Here is a 25,942-nt window from a genome sequence, read left to right as displayed (position 1 = left end):
ACTCACTTACGCTGTTGTGTTGGCAGCTACCCCCTTCCGTTCAGGGGCTGTCCTTCTGTGACCTGTAACTGTCGTAGTAGCTCTTCTTACACCCTTTATGTTTATGCTCCAGCTGACATCAGGAGGACGGCCACACTACTACGTTTCCTACCGAAAGAATGCGTTTGCCCAAATGAAGCTGCCCAAATATGCTTTGCCCAAGGTATGGCCTGAATCAATTTCTCTATTTCAGTATCTACTCTTTTTCCCAAGGACCCTTTCAGTCTCTTGTAGTTATTTATTTCTTTTCATCCCCCATCTCTGTTTCTCAAGTTCACTTCTTTACTTTCCTTTTTGCCAACCTCCTTATCCTCCTTTCTCTCTCAGTGGTCCATCCCTCCCTCCCCCACCTCTCTCTTTCTCTCTTTTTCTCTCTCTAATTCTTTGGAATTCTTGCTGTAGGAGCATCTGAGTAAATTGATGACTGATGTGCTTTTGCTTTTCAAGTGGGATGTATTGGTTTTCTAGCAGCACAGAAACTATGCTTTGGATGCACAGTATATCAGTGCAACAGGTATGATACATACATATATACCATTTTGTTGTTATTCATCATGGAGAGGTGATGCAGCTATGTAGCATCCGACATCTGCTTTCTTTCCCAGTGGAACTTACGAGACTGGTTGTCTTTAGGGTTCGGAGACATAGCTAATTTTTTAGACTTTCCCAAAGACATACTCCTTTAAAAAGAGTGGCAGACAAAAGTTAAAGACTCCCAACCGCTAACATCCCCAGACTCTCTCTCCACAAACACTGAAGAACTGCGTTAATATGGAGCGCCACCTAGTGGAAGTGAAACTGACTTGGGAGCTCAAAGCTGTGGATTTGAGGTCTTGCTGCCCCGTGATGTATTTTAAGTAGTCAGAAATTGTTAATGTATTGTGCCTTTTTTTTTTTCTAGCAACAACCACTGACATGTGAGTGTTTTTATTTTTAAATTTTTTATTGAAGTATAGTTGATTTACAGTATTATATTAGCTTCAGGTATACAACATAGTGAGTCAATATTTTTATAGATTACAAAATAGTGGTTATATTTTCCTGTGCTGTGCAATATATCCTTGTTGCTTATTTATTTTATACATAGTAGTTTATATCTCTTAACCCCATACCTCTATCTAGGTGCTCCACCCTTCCCTTTGCCCACAGGTAACCACTAGTTTGTTCTCTATATCTGTGAGTCTGTTTGTTGTTTTAATATACATTCATTTGTTTTACTTTTTAGATTCCACATATAAGCTATAACATAGAGGATTTGTTTTTCTCTTTCTGACTTATTTCACTAAGCATAATACTCCCTAGGTCCATCCATGTTGTCACAAAAGGCAAGATTTCATTCTTTTTTATGGCTAATATTCCATCATACACACACAGACACACATGCACACACACACATCTTCTTTATCCATTCATCTGCTATTGGGCACTTTGGTTGCCTCCATATCTTGGCAATTGTAAATAATAATGCTATGAACATTCAGGTACATTTATCTTTTTGAATTAGTGTTTTTGTTTTCTTTGGCTATATACCTAGCAATGGAATTGCTGGATCATATGGTAGTTCTATTTTTAGTTTTTTGAGGAAATGCCATACTGTTTTCAACAGTGACTGCACCAGTTTACATTCTCACCAACAGTGTAGGAGGGTTCTCTTTTCTCTATATCCTCCCGAACATTTGTTATTTGTAGACTTTTTGATGATGGCCATTCTGACAGGTGTGCCTTGATCAATAGAGCAAGGGAGATGTGTGTGGCTGTAAGAAGGGGACTGTGTAGGTTTAAATATAGCTCAGCTTTGAAACCTTTGGTTGAACAAAGAACATAAATAACTTCTTTTTCAATTGTGTTTTCATGACTCTTTGTCTTGTATTTTTATCCATGACTTTGTAGTTTGCTATCTTGGACCAACATCAGCTACCTGCCCAGGGGATCAGTGATAGATATAGCACAAGGGCGCTGCAGGTCGCCTCTCCCAGGAGAGCCAGTGGCTTCTCCAGGCAGAATTCTTGTCCTTGGCCAGCACTCTGCCCCTAACCTTAGCATAGTGAAAAGTGAGCTGTAAACCTCAGCCCATTAGAGATAATAACACACATTAAATTACACGATTAACTACAAAGAACTATTTCCATATTAGTAGTTATTTTTTCAGCTGCTAAGAGATTAATGACAGTTGTAATTGCCCAGAACTATATGCCTATGCCTGTGTATGTTTAAATGCTCCTTGCTCTTGATTTGGCTTAAAACATTTTTCAAAAAGACAAACACAAGATTGGAGTTGTGCTTTAGATGAGAATTGGGTAAAGTCAGTATGTAAAAGAAAAACTGAGTGTTGTTAAAATTACCCTTGATAATCTTTTAGGGAGGTCCATGAGGGAGGTGATCATGTTACCTTGGTAAGTCCAGCAGAGCTGGTGGTTGTTTTGTTTTGTTTTGTTTTTGTTGTTTTGGTTTTTTTCACTTGAGCACTGAAATAAATTGCCATCTTTGACCAATAAATGAAGTAGTTGGCTTGTAAGATTTTCACCTTTAAAAACAAGAACATACTCAATGCAGTGAGATGCTCCTGTTCAAGAGGCCTGTGGGAATTGGGACCACATCAGGAAACAGCAGTTTCAAGCCACTCATCTCGTGCTTACTTACTCTTGGGAATATACTTTTTGAGTGGAATAAGTTTCAGCCAAACCAGATGCTTCTTGCTGCAGATTTGAGGCTAGAACTTGAATCTCCTGACTCCCAAACTGGCATTCCTTGTATTACACTTTTCTACTCTCTAAATAAATTAATAGATTCTATTACTAAAAGGGAGCAGCACCCGCCCCCCCCCCCCAAATTTTTATATACTGAGGAGCATCCAGAGAAAAAGTCCCATTGATCTCTGCAGCCTCAGAATGGTATTTTAAAACAAAGAAACCACTTGGCCCCTTGGCTGGAGGGTTGGGAAACACATACTGGGCATTGCCTGTTCATAGCCATCACACCAATCACTGTTGACAGCTGCCCCCAGTGGCATCTTGCCAATCTGGAAGGAAGAGTTTTAGTCTGAGCCTGAATTGGCTGTCTGGCCCCTCCCACACTGTCCCAGATGAGCATGTTCCATTAGTCAGCCTCATCTGAGGTCCGAGGGTAGAATGGGGTGATTAATTTAGCTTGTCCCCAGAAAAATCGGAACCACTACAGCAAATGAATGTACTATTTGGTCCAAGTGGGTGTTTATTATTTAAGGCAATGAGATGCCTCATTACAATCCCATTACACCTTCAAAGAGAAGCCCCAGCTTGGGTGGAGTGATCCATGGCAAATGCATTATTTCAGGACCCTCTATCAAAGCAGGGCTGCTGCAGCTGGAAAAGAACAAAGCTTCATGCCCACCAAAGGAACTGAGACAAACCTGCACTTACATGCTCAAATTTTCTTTAATCATCCCCTGCCATTGTATCAACTCTTGAAAGACTGAGGTTACCCTGAGCTGTATTAAAAAAATAATAATATAATGGTAAAGATGACCAGAGAGGGAGGTGGGGAGATTTTAATATTGCTGTTACCATTAAGAGCATGAGGCCCTCCAGACAGGGAGACCTAGTGACAGTTTTCCTCCCTTACCATACTTGGAGCTCATTCTGAGCTACTCAAGTGAGATAAATGAGGCAACACATATGAAAGTGCTTTGAGCATTTTGGAGGACAGATACTCTATAAAAGTAAGGTAATATTAGAATTAGTTGTCTGTGTTGGAGAAGATCGATGTGAACTGGGGTGTGGGTGATGAAAAGGCTGCTTGATTCACAGCAAGAGACCCTAATTCCAGACCTACATCTGTCATTCCCCTGCTTTGAACCTTGGACTGGTTTGTCAATTTCTCTTTCTTTTTTTTTTTTTTTTTTTACATTTTTAAAATACGGAGCTTAGATTCACAATAATATTTTCTGAAACTCATTACTCAATAAAATGCCCATAGAGATGCTTCATGACAATTTGGTTCTGTGATCGTGAGTTTAAAAAAAGAAATAAACTCCATTCCATGCTCCTTGCCTAGAGACTAACAGAAGCTCGCTGATATGTTAAAGGCTCTAGGATGTCCTGTGAGCAAGAAAGCTGTATAGTTAGCATTAATCAAAACGTTTTACAAAAGGATCCATTCAAAAAAAATCTATTAAAATCGAACAATACTGGTGTCCTATGGAACAGATGTTGGGAAGTGCTCTAGAACATCTCAGGGTTCACTTCTTGGTCTAAAATTTTGTATCTCAGTATAAGCTTTCAACATAAAGTGCCATTTTGGGTGAAATAACATATTTTCCTGATATAGGCGCGTGTAGGCAAGAAGAGAAAGGAAAGATGGCAGCTAAATATGTCAGACGTTTCAGTTAAAATATTTAAGACCAACATAGTTTTTAAACAGTCTCTTCAATGTAATTAGATTATATATAGAGAGAGATCTGCCCTTGGCCCTTATCTAGCGATGGCCATTGAATCTGTTTTTGCTGTTACTAGTTCTCTAAGTGACTTAAGTACTTGATGCATCTGTTTTGCATTTTACACCGACCAAGGAAAAGTTTGAGTGGGCTGCGGTAGTATGGATGATTTACTCTGGCCCCTAGGATTATTTAATGGGTCCAAAGGCACAGTTAGGCAGGGACCAGGTTACTGCTGAAATATTTTAACTTGAATTCAGGGATGAAGCTACATCCTGCTAACAAGGAAGGAAACATGAATTGGGAGTAGTTATTTAAGGGTTCTAAGTGGTAGGGTAAGGACTTTGATCTTTGTCCTATAGGAAATGGGGAGCCATAGAAGGTTTGACCCTCAGTGGATGAATGGCCTTTGGACTAGTTTCCACAGTTAATTCCCTCGATTAGAAAGAAACAAAACATTTGGATGAACCACTTTTTGTTAAGTGTATTAGCACCCTAATATTTGCAATGAACAGAAAGGCCAAATCAACCTTGCTTAATCAACAAAGGGGATTTAGGGTTTGCTTAACAGAAAATAGCTAGCATGTATGGAGCAGATGCTAACACCAGGCACTGTGGTTAAATGCTTAACACTTACTAACTAATTTAATCCTCACAACTCCATGAAGGGCATACTATTATCTCTAGTTTGCAGGTGGAAATCCTGAGGCACAAAGTTCCGTTCGCACAGCTGAATGACAGAGCTGGGATTTGAACTCAAGTAGTTTTATTTCAAAGACCATTCTTTTAATCATTTTGCTCTACTGTCCTCTCTAACTAAACAAGTTTGCGGGTGGGCAGGCTCCTTAGATATCCACGTTCAGAGGCTCAAAGAGTATCATAGAATTTGGGCCATCTCTCTCCACCTTTTGAGCCTGTTTTTCCAAGATTGGCTTATCCTCTGCCTCCAAGATATGTCTCCATCAGATCTAGACTTTATTTTTATTCCAACTGCTTACAAACTAACAGTAAAAAAATACCTTTTTTCTCTCTCTCTAATGATTCCACAGTCATTCTAGCATCATGTCTTACTGATTTTGCCATCACTGATCCAATCACGGTCATCAGGAAAATGGAATTTTCTGAATGCTAGGCCTACAAGTTCACTTCTGGTGCTGAGGGTGGGAGAAAGTAGCAAAGACTGAGCATAGGGAGGAAATTTGTCTGAGAAGGATGAGGATGTTTTTTCAAAGAACATCAAGCTACAGTTGCCAGAAGAAATGTACATAGGCGTTGGGCAGATATAAGATATGGCCAACTTTTATACCAAACCTTAGTTTGCATTATCAACCAAATTGAATTCATGGGCAGGATTCATTTTTGGCCTCCCCACTTTTTCTATAAAAACGTTATCAAACTCTATAGAGTATGGCAGTAAGGCCTGAGAAGGTGTCAGAAATACAAGAGCCTTTGGATAAGGACTTCTTTCTTCTGGAATCATATGTGTTCACTATGGTCAGTTTTCAAGAGGAATGACAGACTTGTTCCTCTAAGTCTAAAGCAGAGTTGAAGCTGAATTGCTGATTGATTGATTGATTGATTGATTGAGAGAACGTGGGCATATATTACAATGGAAAATTTTGAACTTAGGTAGAATTTTCCAGCCCTGGAGTTGTTGCCAAGGAAGATTGACAGACCTCCTGAATCTTTTCAAGGAGAGTGGATGATCCCTCTGGGAGGATCTGAGCACTGAGCTACACAAAGGCTCAAGAATCTTTCCAGGTTGTTCTTTTACCTTTAGCCTCATACATAATTCTGTTTTTGTTTTGCTTTTTGGTTTTTGAACACGATACCAATGTGTACCACCTTGGGCGAAGGGGGGAAGGCTGCCGAGAGCAATGAGCGAGATCTCCTGAAGGAGACAACAGGCCTTGGTCTGAGACATCAAGCCTTGGTCTATGTCAGCCTCTCCCTGAACGCCCACTCCTCTGGAGTTCTGAATGGGGAGAGAAAGGATTTGGAATCCCCAGCCCAGGGACATCTGCTCACTGCCTCCACATTACGTCTGCCTTGTTTCTATCTTCCAGGACAACCAGAGTCTGAAAACATCATCATTTATGCAGACTGTTTTTCCCTGTTTTATTTAAGGTTTCCTGGGGAACTTCTCAGGGTACAGGTTTTGATAAGCTAAACCCTTGAACACTCATTAACCTGAAGATTAGTGCTCTGGGGGTCTCAGGTGAACATTTTTCCTCTGGAACCTCTAGGGCTTGCTGAGCCTTAGGGAAGTGCTTCTTAAACATTAATATGCATATTAATCATCCATGGACCTTATTAAAATACAGATTTCTATTCGATAGGTGAGGCCTGAGGTTCTAACAAACGTACAGGTGATGCCCATGCTGCTGGTCCCTAGACCACAGTGAGAGATGCAAAGCTTGTCTGTTTTCTCGCTGCCCCTCGTATTTGCCCCATATATGCCTTTTGAACATGTACTATGTTTGTGCTTGGCAAAGTTATCAGGATGCCTGATTCTCCAAACTCATACATATTTGAGAAATTATCCTTCAAATTATCTAATGAGGTAATTAAATTGTAACTGAGCTACCAAGCATCTCCCTGTCCTATTTTCTGATGACCTTACTGCCTAACCTCATAAATGACAAAGGAAATACGTGACCAACACTTAACTATTATGTCACAAATATGCTGTAGGAAAATCTCTGTCCTGCCTCACAGTACCTATGAGCCTATTCTGGTATCCTTCATCGCATTCCACTCTGTGGACGCGTGCCAGGTGCACTTATAAAACTCTTCTTCCTGTTTCCTTCCCTGCGTCTTTCCTCAGGACATGCATGTCATCAGCACTGATGAGAACCAAGTGTTCGCAGCGGTCCAAGAATGGAACCAAAACGACACATACAACCTCTACATCTCAGACACCCGTGGTGTCTACTTCACTCTGGCCTTGGAGAATGTCCAGAGCAGCACAGGCCCTGAGGGCAACATCATGATCGACCTCTATGAGGTATGTCACAAGGCACGTGTGGTCTTGAGCCACTGCAGTGCTGGGACTGGCAGCTGAAGTCCCCAAGTTGGCCGTTCCCTCGATCATTTTAATAACTAGTTCCTTGTGTGGCCTCATTCCATTTGGGAGAGGGAGGCGGGGTTGCCGAACATTTTTGTTGGTTAATTTGCAATCCACAAAACAGCTCTGGGAGGGATTCTTTATTTCATTTTATTTTATTTTATTTTATTTTTAAAATTTTTTTATTTTCTTAACATCTTTATTGGAGTATAATTGCTTTACAATGGTGTGTTAGTTTCTGCTTTATAACAAAGTGAATCAGTTATACATATACGTATGTCCGCATTATTTCTTCCCTCTTGCATTTCCCTCCCTCCCACCCTCCGTATCCCACCCCTCTAGGTGGTCACAAAGCACGGAGCTGATCTCCCTGTGCTATGTGGCTGCTTCCCACTAGCTATTGGTTTTACATTTGGTAGTGTATGTATGTCCATGCCACTCTCTCACTTTGTCCCAGCTTACCTTTCCCCCTCCCCATAAAACAAATACCGTATGCTAACACATATATATGGAATCTAAGAAAAAAAAAGGTAATGAAGAACCTAGGGGTAAGACGGGAATAAAGACACAGACCTACTAGAGAATGGGAGGGATTCTTTGTTAACCAAGTCCACAGGCCATGAAGCCCCAGAGGGCTTGGAAAGTGTCTAGGGAAGCAGTCAAACAATTAAAGGGTTTGAATAAGAGTGAGCCTAGTGTGAAATTTGAAAATAGTCTTGAGGGGCTAATAGGGTGTCAGGGGTGGAGCAAGGAGGCGATGGCAGTGCTCCCTTGCATCTCTCTGAAGAAAGAACTAAGAGGATGTCTTTGCATTGCATCAGAAGGCACTCCCTTGTCAAATTCTTTTCCCATTTAGGTCATTACAGAATGCTGAGAGAGTTCCCTGTGCTATACAGTAGGTCCTCGTTGGTTATCCATTTTAAAGATAGCAGTTTGCACATGTCAGTCCCAAACTCCCAATCTATCCCTCTTATGTGTATAACTGAATCACTTTGCTGTACACCTGAAATTAACATAACATTGTTAATCAACTATACTCCAATATAAAATAAAATTTTTTAAAAAATGATTGTAGCTGGGCTTCCCTGGTGGCGCAGTGGTTGAGAGTCTGCCTGCCGATGCAGGGGACACAGGTTCGTGCCCCGGTCCAGGAAGATCCCACATGCCACGGAGCGGCTAGACCCATGAGCCATGGCCGCTGAGCCTGTGCGTCCGGAGCCTGTGCTCCGCAACGGGAGAGACCACAACAGTGAGAGGCCCGCGTACCACAAAAAAAAAAAAAAAAAAAAGATTATAGCTAAATATTGAAAAAAAAAAAGACACTCCCTTGTACTTGACGACCTTTCTGACTGCATAACCTCTATTAGCTAATTGCCATCCTCTCAGAGGGCCAATGCATGAGATAAGATCAATACGTCTTTCTTTTCCTAAAGAGGGGTGAGGAGGAGAAACAAAAAGCAGAGTTTACCAGATTTCCCTAAGGGAACTCTGACCCTTTGTTTCTCAGAATGACCAGCTTCAAAATAAAATCATATGTTGGATCAGTTAGCTTTTATGACAAACACCAACACTTTAATGGCCATTTAAAGCACAGTCAGGTGAAAAGAAAGCTGCTATTTGGGGATGGATTTTAGCCATTTGTCAGTCTTGTGCTATGAAGGATTTATAATGGGATATAATGAACCATTATGAAACATATTCAGAATTTGGGAAGTGCAATCATACACTTATATTCTATCTGAAAAAGAATTATAAAACTTATTCAAATATGTTCAGTCATAATGACGTCATCATTTGGTGAAGGATAAGTTCAGAGAGTAGAGGTTGTTTGTGTAATGAGAAACAAGGGAATCATATCCAGTATGTCAAAGAAAAAAACCAATTTCACTTAAGAAATTTAAACCTATTATTAGAATTCCTTTTAATGCTATCTATATACCTTCATCTTTAGGAGTTCTTGGGAATTTTCTTCTAGTATCTAAACTTCTCTGTGTGTATAAAGGCATGTTAACAAACTGTATGCCCATTTCGGAGCTCAAGTATTTGTGATGGAAATTATGGTAGACTAGCATAGGTTGTAGTTTTTGTGTATATATTTAGAAAAATACCCTGCAAATTTTTTATACATTCACGAGTTTCTTCCACTTCATTTCCTGCCCATGTTCCAGATAAATATAGTATCATATATCTCAGCCTCAAACTGAACATGTATTCTGGAAAACATTTACATATTCTGGTGATTTACCTTCAAATTCATGTAGGGTAAAATTCTGATTTAGGGTGTAAATTTTAGAGTCAGGCTGTCTGGGTTTAAATCCTGGCCACACCACATATATATATTCTTGAGATAAATCCAACAACTTCTGAGCCTCAGTTTTCTTGCTTAAAATAAGGGGATAAACATGGTACCTCCTTGATAGGATTTCTCTGAAGATGAAATAAGCTAATCTTCTTAAAGTGCCATGAACAGTGCCTGAAATACAATACTCAACAAATTATAGATAGTATAATTGATATTATGTTCCAATGAGTTTAAGCCCCAGGACAGTGTTCTGGTCTTAAAATCTACCCACATTGTTTAAATGTCCAAAGTATTTCCACCATTTTGGATCTCTGCTTCTTTCCATATTGTAATTAGCAGGGCCGTATGACATCCTTTATCACCAAAGCTGTCTTCTTATAAACAAATGTAAATTGCAACATTTCTTTCCTCTTTTGTAAATGTGTTATAAACATTTAAACTTTAAGCGTGTTTTTTTGAAATACCATATGTTTTTTTTATTAGTTTCTGCTGTATAACCAAGTGAATCAGTTATACATATACATCTGTTCCCATATCCCTTCCCTCTTGTGTCTCCCTCCCTCCCCACCTCCCTATCCCACCCCTCCAGGCGGTCACAAAGCACCGAGCTGATCTCCCTGTGCTGTGCGGCTGCTTCCCACTAGCTATCTACCTTACGTTTGGTAGTGTATATATATGTCCATGCCTCTCTCTTGCTTTGTCACAGACCTACTTGAGAATGGACTTGAGGATATGGGGAGCGGGAAGGGTAAGCCATATGATTTCTTGCCTTGATCCAGCAGTTACAGTGGAAATATCTTGCTCGGAGAGTGTGAAGTCTAATCAGCTGTCCCACATTAATCACCCAGTTTGCTTCCCTGGTCTCAGCTCTGTCCTTGCTCTCCTGAAAACATTTGATTTTCAGGTTGCATTTTTCCTTCCTGATTATCTTCTCCCCTCTTTTCAAGTCAATGTGGAATAATTTCTCTGGATAATTTTTTTTCTGCCAAAATAGAGACCATTTTAATTAGTCCCTTGATTATGGAAAAGATGACAAATTTGAACAAGAATGACTTTGTCATTTCCTGTTATTTGCAACTGTTTTCGTGAATGGTTTTCTGAAATCAAAACTAACTAACAGGTAGGGAGTGAGAAGAGGAAATAGAATGACCTCTGGACACGACAAACCATTTTTTGGTAATCTTTATGCTTTCCCTTTGTGTGTCTCTTGCGGTTGACTATCTGTTGGGAAACTGCTGGCTCTTATTACCATCACTTTGAACAGTGGTGTAACTACATTATGTAAAGGTGTCCTGCATCCTGGGGCCGGGGAAGAAGAGTCTTTGTTTTATTAGCCTGGCAGTTCACAGCAACTTGAATTGAAATGGATGTGATCAGAGTGGCAGTGCCATATCTGCTGATTACCTAGGTAGAAAGAATATTGGCTGACACAGAACCTGACACAAATGTTCCTTAAATCTGATTGTTCTGCCTAGCAGGAAGCTGAAAGCCATCCAGCCTGAATTTCCCAGTAGAATTGCAATGAATGATGAGTGGTTAGAGATAAATGAAAAGTAAGAAAATCCATAGATGAATTAATAAGGAGGAGAGATGAGCAATATGCAAGGTGAGGGTGACAGAGTATACATAGAGTACACATCTGCTCACATATGGGGGTGACTGGGCAGGATGGCTTGCATCCTTTGCTTGTACATGCCAATTGCCTGCTCTTCTTATGTGCTCTTTATACTATGTTAGCAGAGGCGAGCTGTGTAATGTATGACTGTATGAGTCTGTGTATCGAGCATGTGTATTGTTGGTGAGTCTTTGTGGGAAATGCAGGGGGAGACACAGTTCTCATTCAAAGCAATCATTTTATTCACTCACTCCTTGCAACCTTATGACAGATGTGGTTCTCTCTACGTTAGAACTATATGTGTCTATGTGATGAGGTAGGGAAATGTTGGGGACAAAGTGTTGGGGGCCCATCTTACATGATTTAGTTATTGAAATACCAGAATTTCCCCTCAGTGTGAGTTGACCATTGGCCATGGACCCCATTCAAAAGAGTTGAGACACGCGAGCCAGGAAAGTAGGCTACAGAGAAAAAAATGCTAGAGAGTGATTTTTGCTGATGCAAGATCATACTAAGTAGATGATATCTGGGGTACCATTATGTGCCAGGCACTTTATAAAGAACCTTTCATAATTATCTCATTCAGTCTATATGTTCACTTTATGACACGGACTGTAATCATCATGCCCATTTATAGGAAAATGGAGTCAGAGAGAATACAATCATTTTTATAAGCTTACAAAGCTAATAAGTGGCAGAATTCGGATCTGAACCCTAATATGCAAACTCTTAGCTAGAAACTATTATGTGTGTCCAGAAAGATCAGTATTTAGGCTTGTATTTGATTTTGGCCGAGTAATAACCCTAAGATAGAAGCACACTAAAGAGCAGGATATATAGTATTAGACTTGACCTAGCTATAGAGGAAACCAGACAGGAAGAAGAAAACGGTCTGAGGAAAAGCCAGCATAAACAGAATCAGCAGATGATTGCTGTGGACCTCTTCGCCATCTTCTGAACCAAGTCCTGAGCCTGCAGTTATAGGTGAATTCAGGCTGTGTTATCCTGTGGCTCCCAATTTTGTCTGGTGGATATATTTGTGCAAGAGAATCCTAGAAATAAGTGTCCTAAAATTCTGTCATTCCTGAATAGCATAAATTCTCCAGTGGCACCATGTGGGATGGGTCACAGAAGACAGCATGCCTGATGGTGGCCAGAGCAAAAGAGGTGTGATGAGCGTGTCTGAGATGTGTGATTCTTAGTGTATTCCTCTGGTGTGGGTGATGAGAGTGGGTCTGACAGCTTTGGACAATATCCTCCCTCCTCTGAGAAAGAGGTATCAATTAATGATGATGAAGAGCCCTTTGGCTTAATGGACAATAACAGTTCACCCCAACTAAGCGAAAGGGTTGTGTTGGGAATGAAGTCACCTGGCTGACAAATTCAGAATGCACAGAATGTAGGAGTGAGGCACAGGGAGCTGCATGAAAGACACAACCATGACTGATGCATGTTCTGTTACACACATAGCGTCTTCTGTATGTTATGAATACCTTCTCTTTAAAAGAGAAAGCTCCATAGTTCTGATGATGTAGCTTACACCTTGATTCTTGGGAAAAGACTACCTCTTACAATCCAGCATAAGAGATAGGGAGGAAAAATGGTCTCCCATCCAGGACATAGTTATTACAGGACATAGAATATACCATCTAATTATTTAAGGCTACTCTTTCCCTGGGTAGGTGATGCTGCCTGACCAAGGCCCCAGGGAAAGAAAGAACACTTAGACATTTTTGGCAATGGGTTCCCTGATCTCAGAGGCACCCCGGACCCCTGATGAGTATGTATCTCTCCTGGCTGGGATCCTCTCTTTAGAACAGAAAAATATCCTATCTCCAAAGCCCAAAGAAATCATGGTGATGAATATGTTCTCTTTCTTGCCATTGTTGTTGATTCATATTTTTATTCTCTTCAAATTTTGACACTTCAGATATGTAATCTGAGACAGAGAGGGTGGGAGGAATCACTCCCAATCAGCATCGGAGGCAGAAATAAGCAAAAACTCCTGTGTAAGATCTTCCCAACTTAACCTCTGTGCAGAACATATGAAAGATCAGGACTGGAGAGTACCCTCTAGAGGTGAATATTAAAAAACAAAGAAGATATCTGGGGTTCATTCTTTAAATCACCAAAGAAATCCAAGTCTCAGCACCTAGCACATTCTAACTCTTAAAAAAAGAAACCCTGCTGCATGACTGTAAAGTTACTTAGACATTCTAGGTGCTGTATTTCCAGTGCTTAGAATGCATGATAAGTGATAGATATTCAAAAAATATTAATTGAACAACTATTGAGTACATGTACTAAAGAATGAGTGAAAGGCAACTTCCTATAATGTCCATATATGATATTTCTCTCAGGAAGCTCTAGGGTGAGAAAGAAGTTTGAAGAAGTAGTACTGCCAAAGGGTTAAGTGCCTGGGCTCTGAGATAGACAGACGGGTGTGGCGTCCATTGCTAAGGTTCTCCAGGGAGTGACCTTAGGCAAGTGACTGGCGCCATCCAGACTTTGGTTCTTGCATGTGTGAAATGAGGATGTATTGAGTCTACCACTTAGATTCATGTGCTTAGGCTTGCAAAGCCTTTCATGTAGTGTCTGACATTTCTTAAATACTCAATACGTTTGGGGCACTGTTAATGTTGTTCGGTCTTCTAATGCAGAATTCTACCTATTTCATTAAAAATGAAAAAAAAAAGGACTTCTTGTACAAAGTGACTTTTCAGTTATTAATTTTAATGAGGGAATATGGTGGATTGAATGATAAAACAAAAGTTATACTCAAGTGGGAGACAGTGATGTGAGAGATGACGAGAGAATCTATGAAGAATTAACATGTGGTAAGGAGTGTTAGGAGTACAAGAGACGTTTCCAGGAAGACTGATGCCCTTGAGAAGCTTACCTGGTTGTTGAGAGCAAAGATGTAGGTACCGTCTATACAAATTGGAGGACAGAGAAGAAGAGCTGGGGACAGTCAGGATGAAAAAGAGGTCCTGGGGCTTCCCTGGTGGCGCAATGGTTGGGAGTCCGCCTGCCGATGCAGGGGACACGGGTTCATGCCCCGGTCCGGGAAGATCCCACATGCCGCAGAGCGGCTGGGCCCATGAGCCATGGCTGCTGAGCCTGCGCGTCCGGAGCCTGTGCTCCGCAACGGGAGAGGCCACAACAGTGAGAGGCCCGCCGACAACAACAACAACAAAAAAGAGGTCCTGGTTTCTGGAGAAAGGCTTACTGAGCTGGGCCTTGAAGGATAGGTAGGGAGAGGCTTGTTCGGATGCTGCTTACGAGAGTGGGAAACATGATCAAAGAAAGTAAGAGGAGAGAAGGGAAGGTAGCATTTTGAGGCTGTCACCCTGGGGAATGGTCAGTGTACTGATGTACTTTGTGTTGGCTTGAGGTTTGAGCTGTAACACTTCCTATTTAAAAATCTAATCCAAATGTTATTTTGGCTTATATGATATTAGAGAATAAGAAATAATTACTAATACCTTTGAAACTTCTGGTATCAAATTCCCCCGTATGAGAGGCAAAGAAAGAAAAGTGGCTTCTCAACACACTCAGCATCTTTGTGCAGAATTCAGAAAGGGAGAAAAGCTAATAACAGCTCTTTCCCTGAAGGGAGACAAATTCCCAACAGTGAGATGTATCATCCTCATAGGAATATGTTCCTTGGAACTCTGTGTCTATGTGAAGGCATGTCTTCCAGTAGGAATAGTAGTTTTCCTCCCACCCCCTGCCCCATCCCACCACGGTCCCACCCCAGTCTGCATGCTGTGGATGCAGAGGGAGGTTGTCGGGCAACAGAAACATGTCCCTCATCCTCAGCAGAAGCCCAGACCTTACACACACACACACATTAATACACATATGCATACATGTACACACAAGTACACACACACACACACACATTCCACATTTTGGGCACTAATACTGCTCCCTTGGTATCGAAAGTTCTACAGTAAGAGGGTAGAGGTTCTAGAGACATGTGATGAGACCTCACAATAGGCAAGCACCGAGACACATAGACAGATAGACTTCTCAGGCTCAGGGGAAAGGAACCTTGAATGGCACAAAACCCTAAGAGCAGGCAGGGGTGACCATCTTTGCAGACCAGGCCAAAGAAGCCAAAACAAATAAGTAATAGATAGATAGATAGATAGATGATAGATAGATAGATAGATAGATAGATAGATAGACACCTCAAATGGGATTTTCACAGGCTAAGTGCCTTGGCAACAAGAGGAAAATAAGAAGACACTCTCTAGCTCTGTACCCTATTGTGACACATTCCCTCAGCTTTGCCAAGTTTCTATTCCTCAAGATAAACCTGAAGCCCTGGATGCCAGAGATGAATTACAAAGCACAGGCTGTCTGCTCGAGTGGCATTTGAAAATGCCATGCAGTCAGGGGCCAATAAATTCACCGCTTCTGCAGATCAAATGCACCAGCTTCCTTTTTTTAAAAAATAAATTTATTTATTTATTTATTTTTGGTTGCGTTGGGTCTTCATTGCTGCGTGTGGGCTTTCTCTAGTTGCAGCGAGCGGGTGCTACTCTTTGTTGCAGTGCACAGTTTTCTCACTGCGGTGGCTCCTCTTGCTGTGGAGCACAGGCTGTAGGCACGCAGGTTTCAGTAGTTGCGGCATGCGGGCTTCACTAGTTGTGGCATGAGGGCTCAGTGCTTGTGGCTCGTGGGTTCTAGAGCGCAGGCTCAGTAGTTGTGGCACATGGGCTTAGTTGCTTCGCAGCTTGTGGGATCTTCCCGGACCAGGGATCGAACCCGTGTTCCCTGCATTGGCAGGCAGATTCTTAACCACTGTGCCACCAGGGAAGTCCCAAATGCACCAGCTCCTAAACATGCACAGCCCTGCTCTGACACCCGGGCCAAAAGAGAGACAGGGCAGGGAGGGAAATGGGGACGGGAACTACCGGGATGGGTAATATTTGTATCCATTCTCTACTTCTTGTAAACTTCTAGAGTGTTGCATGGTTATGACAGTGTCATTTCTCTTGTTTGGGACTGCTGTGGAGGGAAGACAGGTATGACTGCAGGAAAATTCTGATTTATGAAATTGAATCTTTAAAGAATTGGCAGTTTAGTCATTTAAATATGTAACAGCCTCTCGAACATATGTGAAACCAACGTGAGCTTCCCTGGTGGGTAGTCCTTATGGAGCCGAAATAGTGAATAACTATCAGTAAATATTATTTGTAATTAACATATCCTTATTAGGAGGTAGAATACTTCTGGAAGTTTACATCTTCCACATTCATGGGGGATCCACCATGCATAAGAAAGTGTTCTGGCTACTGTTACTGGCCCCAAATGAGGCTTGTTTTCCTAAGTAGTTCACAGTATTCCGCCCAGAAACTCGTTTATACCATTTATTTGCTTAACAGATTTGTTGTTCCAAAGGAGTACAAAATTGGCTCAACTCTAAATGATCCCAGATGCCAAAACAGCAGGTACAAACTAATGAGGTTTGACTGTGTCAAAAGCAAAGGCAAAACGTGCGTGTTCTGTTGATCGAAGCCCAGCCTCTTTGAATTGACAGTCAGAGCTGTATTTGTTGAAAGAATGTTGGAAGTCCAACAGATCTGGGTGTGAACCCCAACTCTCTGTTATCTTAAGCAATTAAATTTTCCTTATGCCTTGGTTTCCTCATCTATAGCATCGGGATAATAGCTGTTATGCAGGTTTATAGTGAATATTGGAGGTTTTACACATAAAGTACTAGGTATAGTGGTTCATATGTGACAGGGACTGATACTATGGTTTCATCCTTCTGCTTAAAAATTTTCATATTATAAAGGGGCTGAGTTAAGTTAAATTTGTTCAAATATGCTTGCTAGCTTATTCACTTACTCCGTCTGTGCTGCAGAAAGACACTTAATCTAAGTTGCCGTTCCCTCATCCTCAAATGAGGCTGATGGTAACTATATCTCCTGGCTTTTGTGAGCATTAAATAGGATAACCTTTGCATAGTGCTGGAATGCACTTGTCAACACATTTCAGACACTTTTTTCACTGCCCTCAAGTTTTCCTGGGTTGTCATAATTTCAAGCAGAGTCAAATATGTATATAAATATGTTTCTTAAGTTCTAAAACGCATGAAAAACATGGCACACAATTAATCATTTGCTACTGCACAGTTTGGCCACTTCTCAATTGTTACCTCTTTCCTAAGGTATAAAAGAGAGAAGGCAATCATATTTTCAGAGCCAAATAATTAATAAGGACTGTTTATAGTAGGAACAATAGTGTTATAGAAGTGGAGGAGGGATTATTTGACAATTTAGGGAAACCACTGCTTCTTTAAGTTTAAAAGCTGTTCTCTTTTGCTCAATGTATTTTGGTAGCTTAATAGATCTTTTACAGAAAAAGAAAAGTAACAGTAATTGGATCCTGAGTTTTAACTGACCTCTTTTAATTGCCCAAGGCTGTAGATAGTGCAGTGATTTAGTCATTAAGGGCAGGGGCTGTGAAGCCACAGAGCTCTGGGTTAAAATCTCGGATGCACCACTTACTATCTGTATAACATTAGGCATTGTGACCTTGGGCAAGTCACTTTACCTGAGTGAGCCTTAGTTTCCTCATTTGTGAAACAGAGTAAGTGAGACTTATCCAACAGGACCATTATAAGAATTAAGTGAGATAAAGTATTTAAGACTATGAGTGCTATGCCTAAAATAAAAGTAACCCGTATTTATTTATCATTTGTCAAGCACAGAGCCAACAGCATCAGAGTTTATCTGTAGGCAACAGTAAGCTACTATCAACCTACCTTAGGGGATATAAGAAGCCTCTATCAAATTTGCATTAAGACCCTCATACCACAAGGGGCACGGGTCTGTTGTCTTCTGTCCCAGGGGGTCATTATACACAAGCATGACCCTCACCCTCTTTCCTCTAAGACAAGTGCTCACAGCTGAATTTGACACTTTTTTTTTTTAAGTAAAACAAATAGATTTCTTCTCAAATTGATGTATTTTTCAGCCATGTCGATTTTTCCCAGGTAGCAGGGATAAAGGGAATGTTCTTGGCTAACAAGAAGATTGACAACCAAGTGAAGACTTTCATCACATACAACAAAGGCAGAGACTGGCATTTGCTGCAGGCCCCGGACACGGACCTAAGGGGAGACCCTGTGCACTGCTTGCTGGTGAGTCTTCGTATTGGGGCAAAATGTCCCACACGGTGAGGGCTGGAGATGGAGGTTCAACGAGCAGAGGAACATGTTTCCAGGGCTTCTTGCTCAGCTGATGAACAGAAGGGGACAGGGAAGGGTGTGACGCAGTGTGTGGAAAAGAATCCTAGCTCTGCCTCTTGTGATTGGACCAAAGTGATAAGAGAACATGAGTAAGTTTCTTGTTCATTTTAAGGATGTTCAGTTGATGCCCAGTTTCTGATGAGGACCTCATATTGTAGTTTAAGGGAGAGTATGATAGTTTCCATCTATGGTGGGGAAATGTACCCTTACTTTCCTGGGAATAACCTGTTTTGGATCTAATGATACATAAATTCAGCTGTAGAATTGATGAACTGAATGCAGAATTGTGTAGGTGTATTTTCCAGTGGAGATGTTTATTCATATTGTCAGAGGAATTTATGCCTCAAACCAAGGTAAGAACCACTGATTTAAATCCTTAATCAGTACTCTTTATAATATGTTCCATTCATTTATGTCATTGTATAAAGTTGGTGTTGGTAAACCATGGCCTGGGGGGCAAATCTGGCCCACTGCTTGTTTCTTTAAATAAAGTTTTATTGGAATGTAGTCATGCTTATTCATTTATATATTGTCTATGGCTGCTTTTGCTCTACAGTGGCAGACTTGAGTAATCATGACAGGAACTGTACAGTCCACCAATAAGATATTTATTATATGGCCCTTAAAAACAAAAGTTTGTTGACCCCTGCTTTGAAGTATGGCTTTTTAAAACTTGTCTAACATTTGGGCAATAAGTAGATCAGATCAATGTATTTATGTATTTGATTATATGATGGTTTCCAAGAGAGGGATCAAAAATGGGTCTTGCCTTCAAGGAGTTTGCTGTCTACCTGAGGGGGAATAGATTAATGAGTGAAAGGTTATAAGGTCACATCTCACTCCTCTTAGTAGCTCTGGGGCCTGCCCTGTACTTGACACGTGAATAGTTACGAGTGAATGAAGAAGGAGGGGAAGAACAGATTACTTGTAAAACAAAGAATCATTAAATGCTAATTTCTAGAAAACAATTTCAAAGTTGTATTTAAATGCCTGAAAAGGAGAGGCCAGTCTGTAAAGCTAGAGGAGACACCTCTTAGTTTTAGTAAGAGGGGCTTGATTTATATCAACATTCCCACCCGTCATACAATCCCAGCTTTAATGTTTTGCACACTCAGCGTGCTTCTTTCTGTCCCATGAAGTCTGAGCAGTCACTTTGCAGGTTCATCTCCTACAGCTGTAGGCAGGTCACCCTCCCAGTGGAGAAGATGCCAGCAGCCATAGCTTGACCTTATTAGTTGCAGAGGATATTGCAGTTGTCACCACGCATCAGGGGAAGCAGTTTGAAATTGAGCCTCCCACTCAGCTTCTATCCTTATTACTGGCAACTTACAGGGGTGGAGTGTGGGGGAAAGCCATTTGTTAGAGTAAGTACACAAATCCAGTTGCAGAGTAAGTAAGTGTAACAGTCACTTACTGAATGCCTACTCTATGCAAGACATGCTTCAGTAGCCTTTTAAAGACATGCCCGCCTTCCCCCTTCAGCAGTTCCACACTGGAGCAATGTGATATTTAGCCAAAGATGCATGAGATGCACCAGCGCCTTCACGTGGTCCTCCATCCCATCATGTGCTTTGGTGATTGAACGTCCATGAGAGAGCATTAACCATATCACCTAAAGAGGCTTTCCTGGGTGCTCTGGCATCATAAATGGACCATTAGAAATGCCTCTTACACAGAGCACTTTGGGTTGTGTTCATGCCTCCACCCCCAGCCCAGCGTTAGGAAGTCTTGCTGCTGTGCCTCTGAATTATAAATGCAGTATCAGCTCACATCCCCATCTCGGCTGGGACCATCCTAATATAAACCACCATCATTCTTCCCTTCCTCTACAGTGACAGGCTGTTCCTTCTGTCTCTACCTGGCAACCTCATCTCTCCATAGCAGCCAATGCAACCTTTTTTTAATCCAAATTTACTGAGTTGAAACATGTGTACATAAAAAGTACCCATTTTAAGAGTACAGTGATAGGGCTTCCCTGGTGGTGCAGTGGTTGAGAGTCCGCCTGCCGATGCAGGGGACACGGGTTCGTGGCCCGGTCCGGGAAGATCCCACATGCCACAGAGCAGCTGGGCCCGTGAGCCATGGCCGCTGAGCCTGCACGTCTGGAGCCTCTGCTCTGCAATGGGAGAGGCCACAACAGTGAGAGGCCCGCGTACCGCCCCCCCCCAAAAAAAAGAGTACAGTAATAAATCTTGACAAATGTATAGACCTGTGAAACCACTACCACAGTCAAGACAGAACTTTTTCATCACCCTAAAACATTGCTTTGTGCCTCTTCACAGGCACTGTCCACACCCTTGGCCCTAGACAACCTCTGATCTGCTTTCTTTCATGAGAGATTAGATTGCTCTTTTCTAAAATTTTATGTAAATGGTATCAACCTGAGCTTTAAAAATCAGAGCATGTCCTTCCTACACTTAACCTTCTAATGACTTCCTAATTCAGGTGGAATGAAATTCAGATACTTAACATGACCTGCAAGATTCCACACAGTCTGGCCACTGTCTGTTTCTCCTGCCTGATCTCCAGACTTTCCTTCCTTCCTTCCGCATAGGCCACGGTGGGGGAGAAGGGCACACCTTTCCATACCATTAGCTCACCGCCCTCGTTTATGTCCCAGGCTCTTCATTTGCCGTTATATCTCTTAAAATACCCCTCTCCTAGTGTTTTTTTTTTTCTTGGCATTCAGACCCTTGCTTGATTACCTTCATCTCGGAGAGCTTCCTCGAGCATTCTCTGAAGTTGCACTTGGTCCAGTCTTTTTTATTCGTGACCTTCCTCACTCTCTTAAATCAGCACATGCATTCGGTGACTTGCTTGTCCGCCTTCCCCCACGCACTGTGAGCTCCATGAGCATAGGGACTGTGGCTGTCTTTTTTGTCATTCCAAAGAACTAGCTCAAGAATCATACTTGACACATGGTAGGTGCTCAACACATTTATTGTTGACGGTGTTGTCTTTGAAGCAGGCACACTGGGGATAATAGACATTTGAGTTTCATATTTGGACTTTAGTGGGAGCCTTTCCTTGCCATTAATAGTCACACTGAAAGATTTGTCATAATATCCACCTTCTGAAGCTCATGGGCATCAGTTGACCCCAAAGTTAACCAAATCAGTAGGCTCGTTAAGATTGAGGAAAGATGAATTAATGAGACATGGATGTATGGTACCCAAGAGTCTCTTGACCTTCCTCCCCCATTAACCCTATTGTTGAATGTAGTTTTAATCTGAGCTTTAGAAAACAGCAGTAGGGTGAGGAGAGGAAAATGAAAAAAGGAAGGGGAAACCACAATAATTTTATAAAACTCTGCTGAGGCACACAATAGGAAAGAAAATCTTTGAGCTCCAGGAGACCCAGACTGTTAAAACCTTCCTCAGGTTTGGGAGCTGGTAGCAGAGAGGAGACAAAAAGTGATTTTTGGATTGTGAATACTTGGAAAGTGACAGTGTCACCGAAAGCCCAGCCTAGTGATTAGAAAAGAGATTTTTTTTCCATCAGGGCTATTACAAATGTGGAACAAGTTCAGAATTGCAGCCCCAAATGGAATGTTCCTGGTAAAATGTATTCTATAGAAATAAGACATCCAGGGTAATTTGAGGCTGTATTTTTAGGACTTTTAGAGTGATTGCCTGGGGGGTTCAGCTGGGATTTCTTTCCTCTGAAGACTGCATTGTACAATTAGATGGGGTGTTACAGGTCATGGTCCACCTGACTCCAGAACCTCAGGCTTGGGCTCCCAAGAGGCAAGATGTGAGCTGAACCTGTGACAAATTCTCAGGCCCTGAGGGGAAGCATAGTGTTTCATGGAGAGAGGCCGTGACTTCTTCATGGATTCAGTTAGTAGTTTCCTACTGGAGCTAAGCAGCCAGCTACCCTGGGAGACTCTTGACTCTGCTTCCCCCGCCTTTGTACTGGCTGTGACTCTCCATGTTCTGCTGAATTGGAGCAGTGCTGAGTACCCCATACCCAGCCAACTGGCCCAGGGACCTCCCTCTACTTTGCCATTGACTCCTTACTAAATATCAGATGGATTCCATGCTCCAACTCAGGATCAGAAACTGCACAAATGTGTGTGTAGGATGTGGATTTGGGGAATACTTTTTGGGAGCCTACCTGCTGCCTTATTTATGTAAGCTCTAAGCTGGCTTTTCAGTACAGTATTCAGATTAGGAGCCCTCGGGTTAAAGGTACCATGAAGCTGAGATGTAAAGGCTATTAATTCAGAGATTAGGGGTAAAGAGGAAGTGAAATGAGAAGCTGGTTGACTCTCAGATACGGAACAGTGTTTTAGGTTGATTTATTTCATGGCGGGGGAATGTCTTGGATCATTTACTACTTCTCCACTGGCCACTCACAGTGCTAGGAAGACAGCAGCTCAGCTCGTTCATGGATCCATTGAATTCAACAGGCATTTACTGAACACTTGCAATGGCCAGAAGATTTTGTTGGTTAAAATAAGAAATAAAAGAATAAGGCAAAAGAAAGGTAATTGGAGCCTGGAGGTCCACGATGGGCTTTGAGAGTTTGTGAACTCCCTGAATTTGAATGCAAAACTCTGTGTGTGTGTTTCCTTTGTGTGCTTTTTCTTGGGAAAGAGTTCTCAATTTGCATCAGATTCTCAAACTCTGTACTTGACCCCGAAAAAGATTAAAGACTAAGGATCTAGTTGCTCCTAGTATTGACCAACTGATGGTATTCCATGCCCCTTGACTATGCGTGAGTCAGGACAACAGGCAGCTTCCAAACATGTATGCTGGTCCCTCCATTCTTGGTAGGTCAGCTATTAAGTCGTGGTGGTTTCAGTGTACAGTTCTGTATTTTTTTAATATGAAAAGTCATATTTTTTTAATATGAAAAGGTCTTTGGGATAAGCTGTGTTTTATTTAACTCATACTGAATTGGAGATAACTCTGGGAAGATGTTCGGATATTCAGTATATGTTCGCTAATGGGAGAGAAGAAGGCAGGAAGGCAGGGGTAGACAAAGTGCCTCCTGCCTGGGAAAAATGTGCCTAAGAATTGGAGAGCCTTGTCTTGTGTTTTCCAGGAGTTTGCTATGGCCTGATACCCATTATAACAACCCCTGTATTAATCTTTGGTGACTTAATTTTGATAAATGTCCCAAACTGTTCAAGTATAAAAGTTTAAGTTAAAAAAAGTGAATGTGAATCACTTAACATTGTTTTTCTGTAAACACTGATGTGGACTGTATAACTTCCTTGAAAAAAATGGAAGAAAGGAGAAAAAAAGTCACACAATATTTTACTTGTACCAGTTGGGGGCAATCCAGTACTACAAATGTGAGAGCGGAGAAAAAATGTCCATGAAAAAGATCATTTCTGATGTTGCTGCTACTGCATGAACTGGTGTCTTTTCTTCCCAAATTAATTTATCTCAGGCCTCTGAAAGCCAGAGCAACAGAGCAGTGTTGAAATGGCCAATTGAAAATGCCCTCTTTCTCTTGTAATGGCAAGTGGCCTCTATCAAATAATCCTTGGGTCAGGTGGCAACTTAGGTTCACAATCTTCCAGACTGCAGGGTGATGAAGTACGTGGCCAGTGACTGGCTCAAGACTGCAGCCCGGGTGCTCCCTGAGCCAGGGATGTCCTGCTCTGCTGGGTGGGGTACAAAAGGCCCTCCACTAAGCCCCTATGTCTAGGTATAATCCCCAAGTAGTGATCACTGCTTTCAATGCCATGGATATCCTCACATTATTCTGATGATGTGGTTTATACGTGAGCCTGTGTACTTCTGGCATTGTTCTGAGTAAAACAGTAAAGTAAGGTCTTTCATGTTCTAACTTGAAAGTGTTGCTTGATATTTCAAGCGTTTATTGACTGTCTTTTTTAGATTCTATGTGAGGTTTTACAGAAGATGCAAAGTAGTACTTGATGTTTCCTCTTTATTTGTAGAGTGTATCTCTTAGGGGGATAAAACTGTGCATACCTCAAATAGATGATCCAGGATTGTATGGTAAAATCAACTGTGGTACATCCGAGAAGGAGATCCTGACAGGGCGCAGTTGTCAGGAAAATTTTCATGGAACAATGGTTTGACACCTCTGCTTTATCCTTTCTCAGCATCTGCCTGAGTGTTGGTCAGCACTGCCCTGGGGCCTCTGCAACATGCAGTACCTGCTCTAGTCTTCCTCTTGGACAAAAGGAAGCCAAGTTTTTGGGTCTGATTGTTTCTTCTTATAGGGGTGGTCTTCTTGCTCTTATGGAACATTGTAGAGTAAAAATTCCTTTTTTGAAAGCTTTACATGAAATTTTCATGCAAAACCAATAATTTATTACGATCATCATTCCTTTTTTTTTTTTTTTTTTTTTTTTTGGCGGTACGCGGCCTCTCCCATTGCGGAGCACAGGCTCCGGACGTGCAGGCTCAGCAGCCATGGCTCACGGGCCCAGCCGCTCTGCGGCATGTGGGGTCTTCCCGGACCGGGGCACGAACCCGTGTCCCCTGCATTGGCAGGCGGACTCTCAACCACTGCGCCACCAGGGAAGCCCCGATCATCATTCCTTGAGAGTTTACTCTCTGTGTTGGCAGTGAGGAAAAAACCCTATTATGAGCCACTGTTTTATTTCACTGGTGTTCTGGCTGCTTTTATTCCTGAGTTTCATTTTTAGTTTGTCATTTACTGTGTCCCATATACAGGTAATCATTGTATCTCTGTAGCGCTCTGAATACCTGCTGGCTGAGACTTACAGAGCCGAATGAAAGTAATAACAGAGATACGTTGGTGATTCCAAAAACTCAAGTCAGTAAGATTAGAAAATAATCTTCCTGAGAGTTGAAAAGAGATGTGGGTTCAGACACAAACTTGTAGTTTTTGACAACTCAGTACAAGAACTATTTTAAATGAAATTTGTGTAAGATTTATTATCCTGTTTTTAAAAACTGTTGATGTCTTAATCTGAGAAGTTGATCGAGATTTTTACACACAAACAAGTCCCTTAAATTTGCATTTAAGTTGTTATTACTAGTGCATGTTGTCTATAAGAATGACATTTATATCGAATAGCACTGGGTCGGTTAATACCCTGACACAGACGCTATGTCAGTTGTCTGGTGGATGTCAGGACAGTTTCACATGTCATAGGGCTTCTTCTGTAGAACTGAGACCAAGGTTTCAAATGTCTAAGAGATGCCAAGTGACTTCTTCAAAGCCCCTCCCAGCCTGGCCAAACTTTCTTTCCAATGTCATATAGCATTTCTCCTCATTGGTCTTACCTGACT

The 25,942-nt window shown here is 41.6% G+C and overlaps 1 protein-coding gene across 7 annotated transcripts in view; it reads left to right on the top strand.

Annotated features, from left to right (window-relative positions):
* Positions 1–25,942, top strand: part of SORCS1 (sortilin related VPS10 domain containing receptor 1) — a 562,818-nt gene that overhangs the window by 426,037 nt on the left and 110,839 nt on the right. For all 7 annotated transcript variants that reach the window (XM_082611124.1, XM_082611122.1, XM_082611123.1 and 4 more), the window contains exons 8-10: positions 113–202; positions 7,278–7,457; positions 18,447–18,593. In XM_082611124.1, the coding sequence (XP_082467250.1) occupies positions 113–202; positions 7,278–7,457; positions 18,447–18,593 (417 nt within the window). The remainder of the gene's footprint in view (positions 1–112; positions 203–7,277; positions 7,458–18,446; positions 18,594–25,942) is intronic.

This window comes from Mesoplodon mirus, assembly GCF_964341445.2.
Source record: "Mesoplodon mirus genome assembly, chromosome: 2".
NCBI classification, from domain to species: Eukaryota; Metazoa; Chordata; class Mammalia; order Artiodactyla; family Ziphiidae; genus Mesoplodon; species Mesoplodon mirus.
The sequence above is the reverse complement of the archived record's forward strand: the minus strand, read 5'-3'. Positions and strand labels throughout refer to the sequence as shown.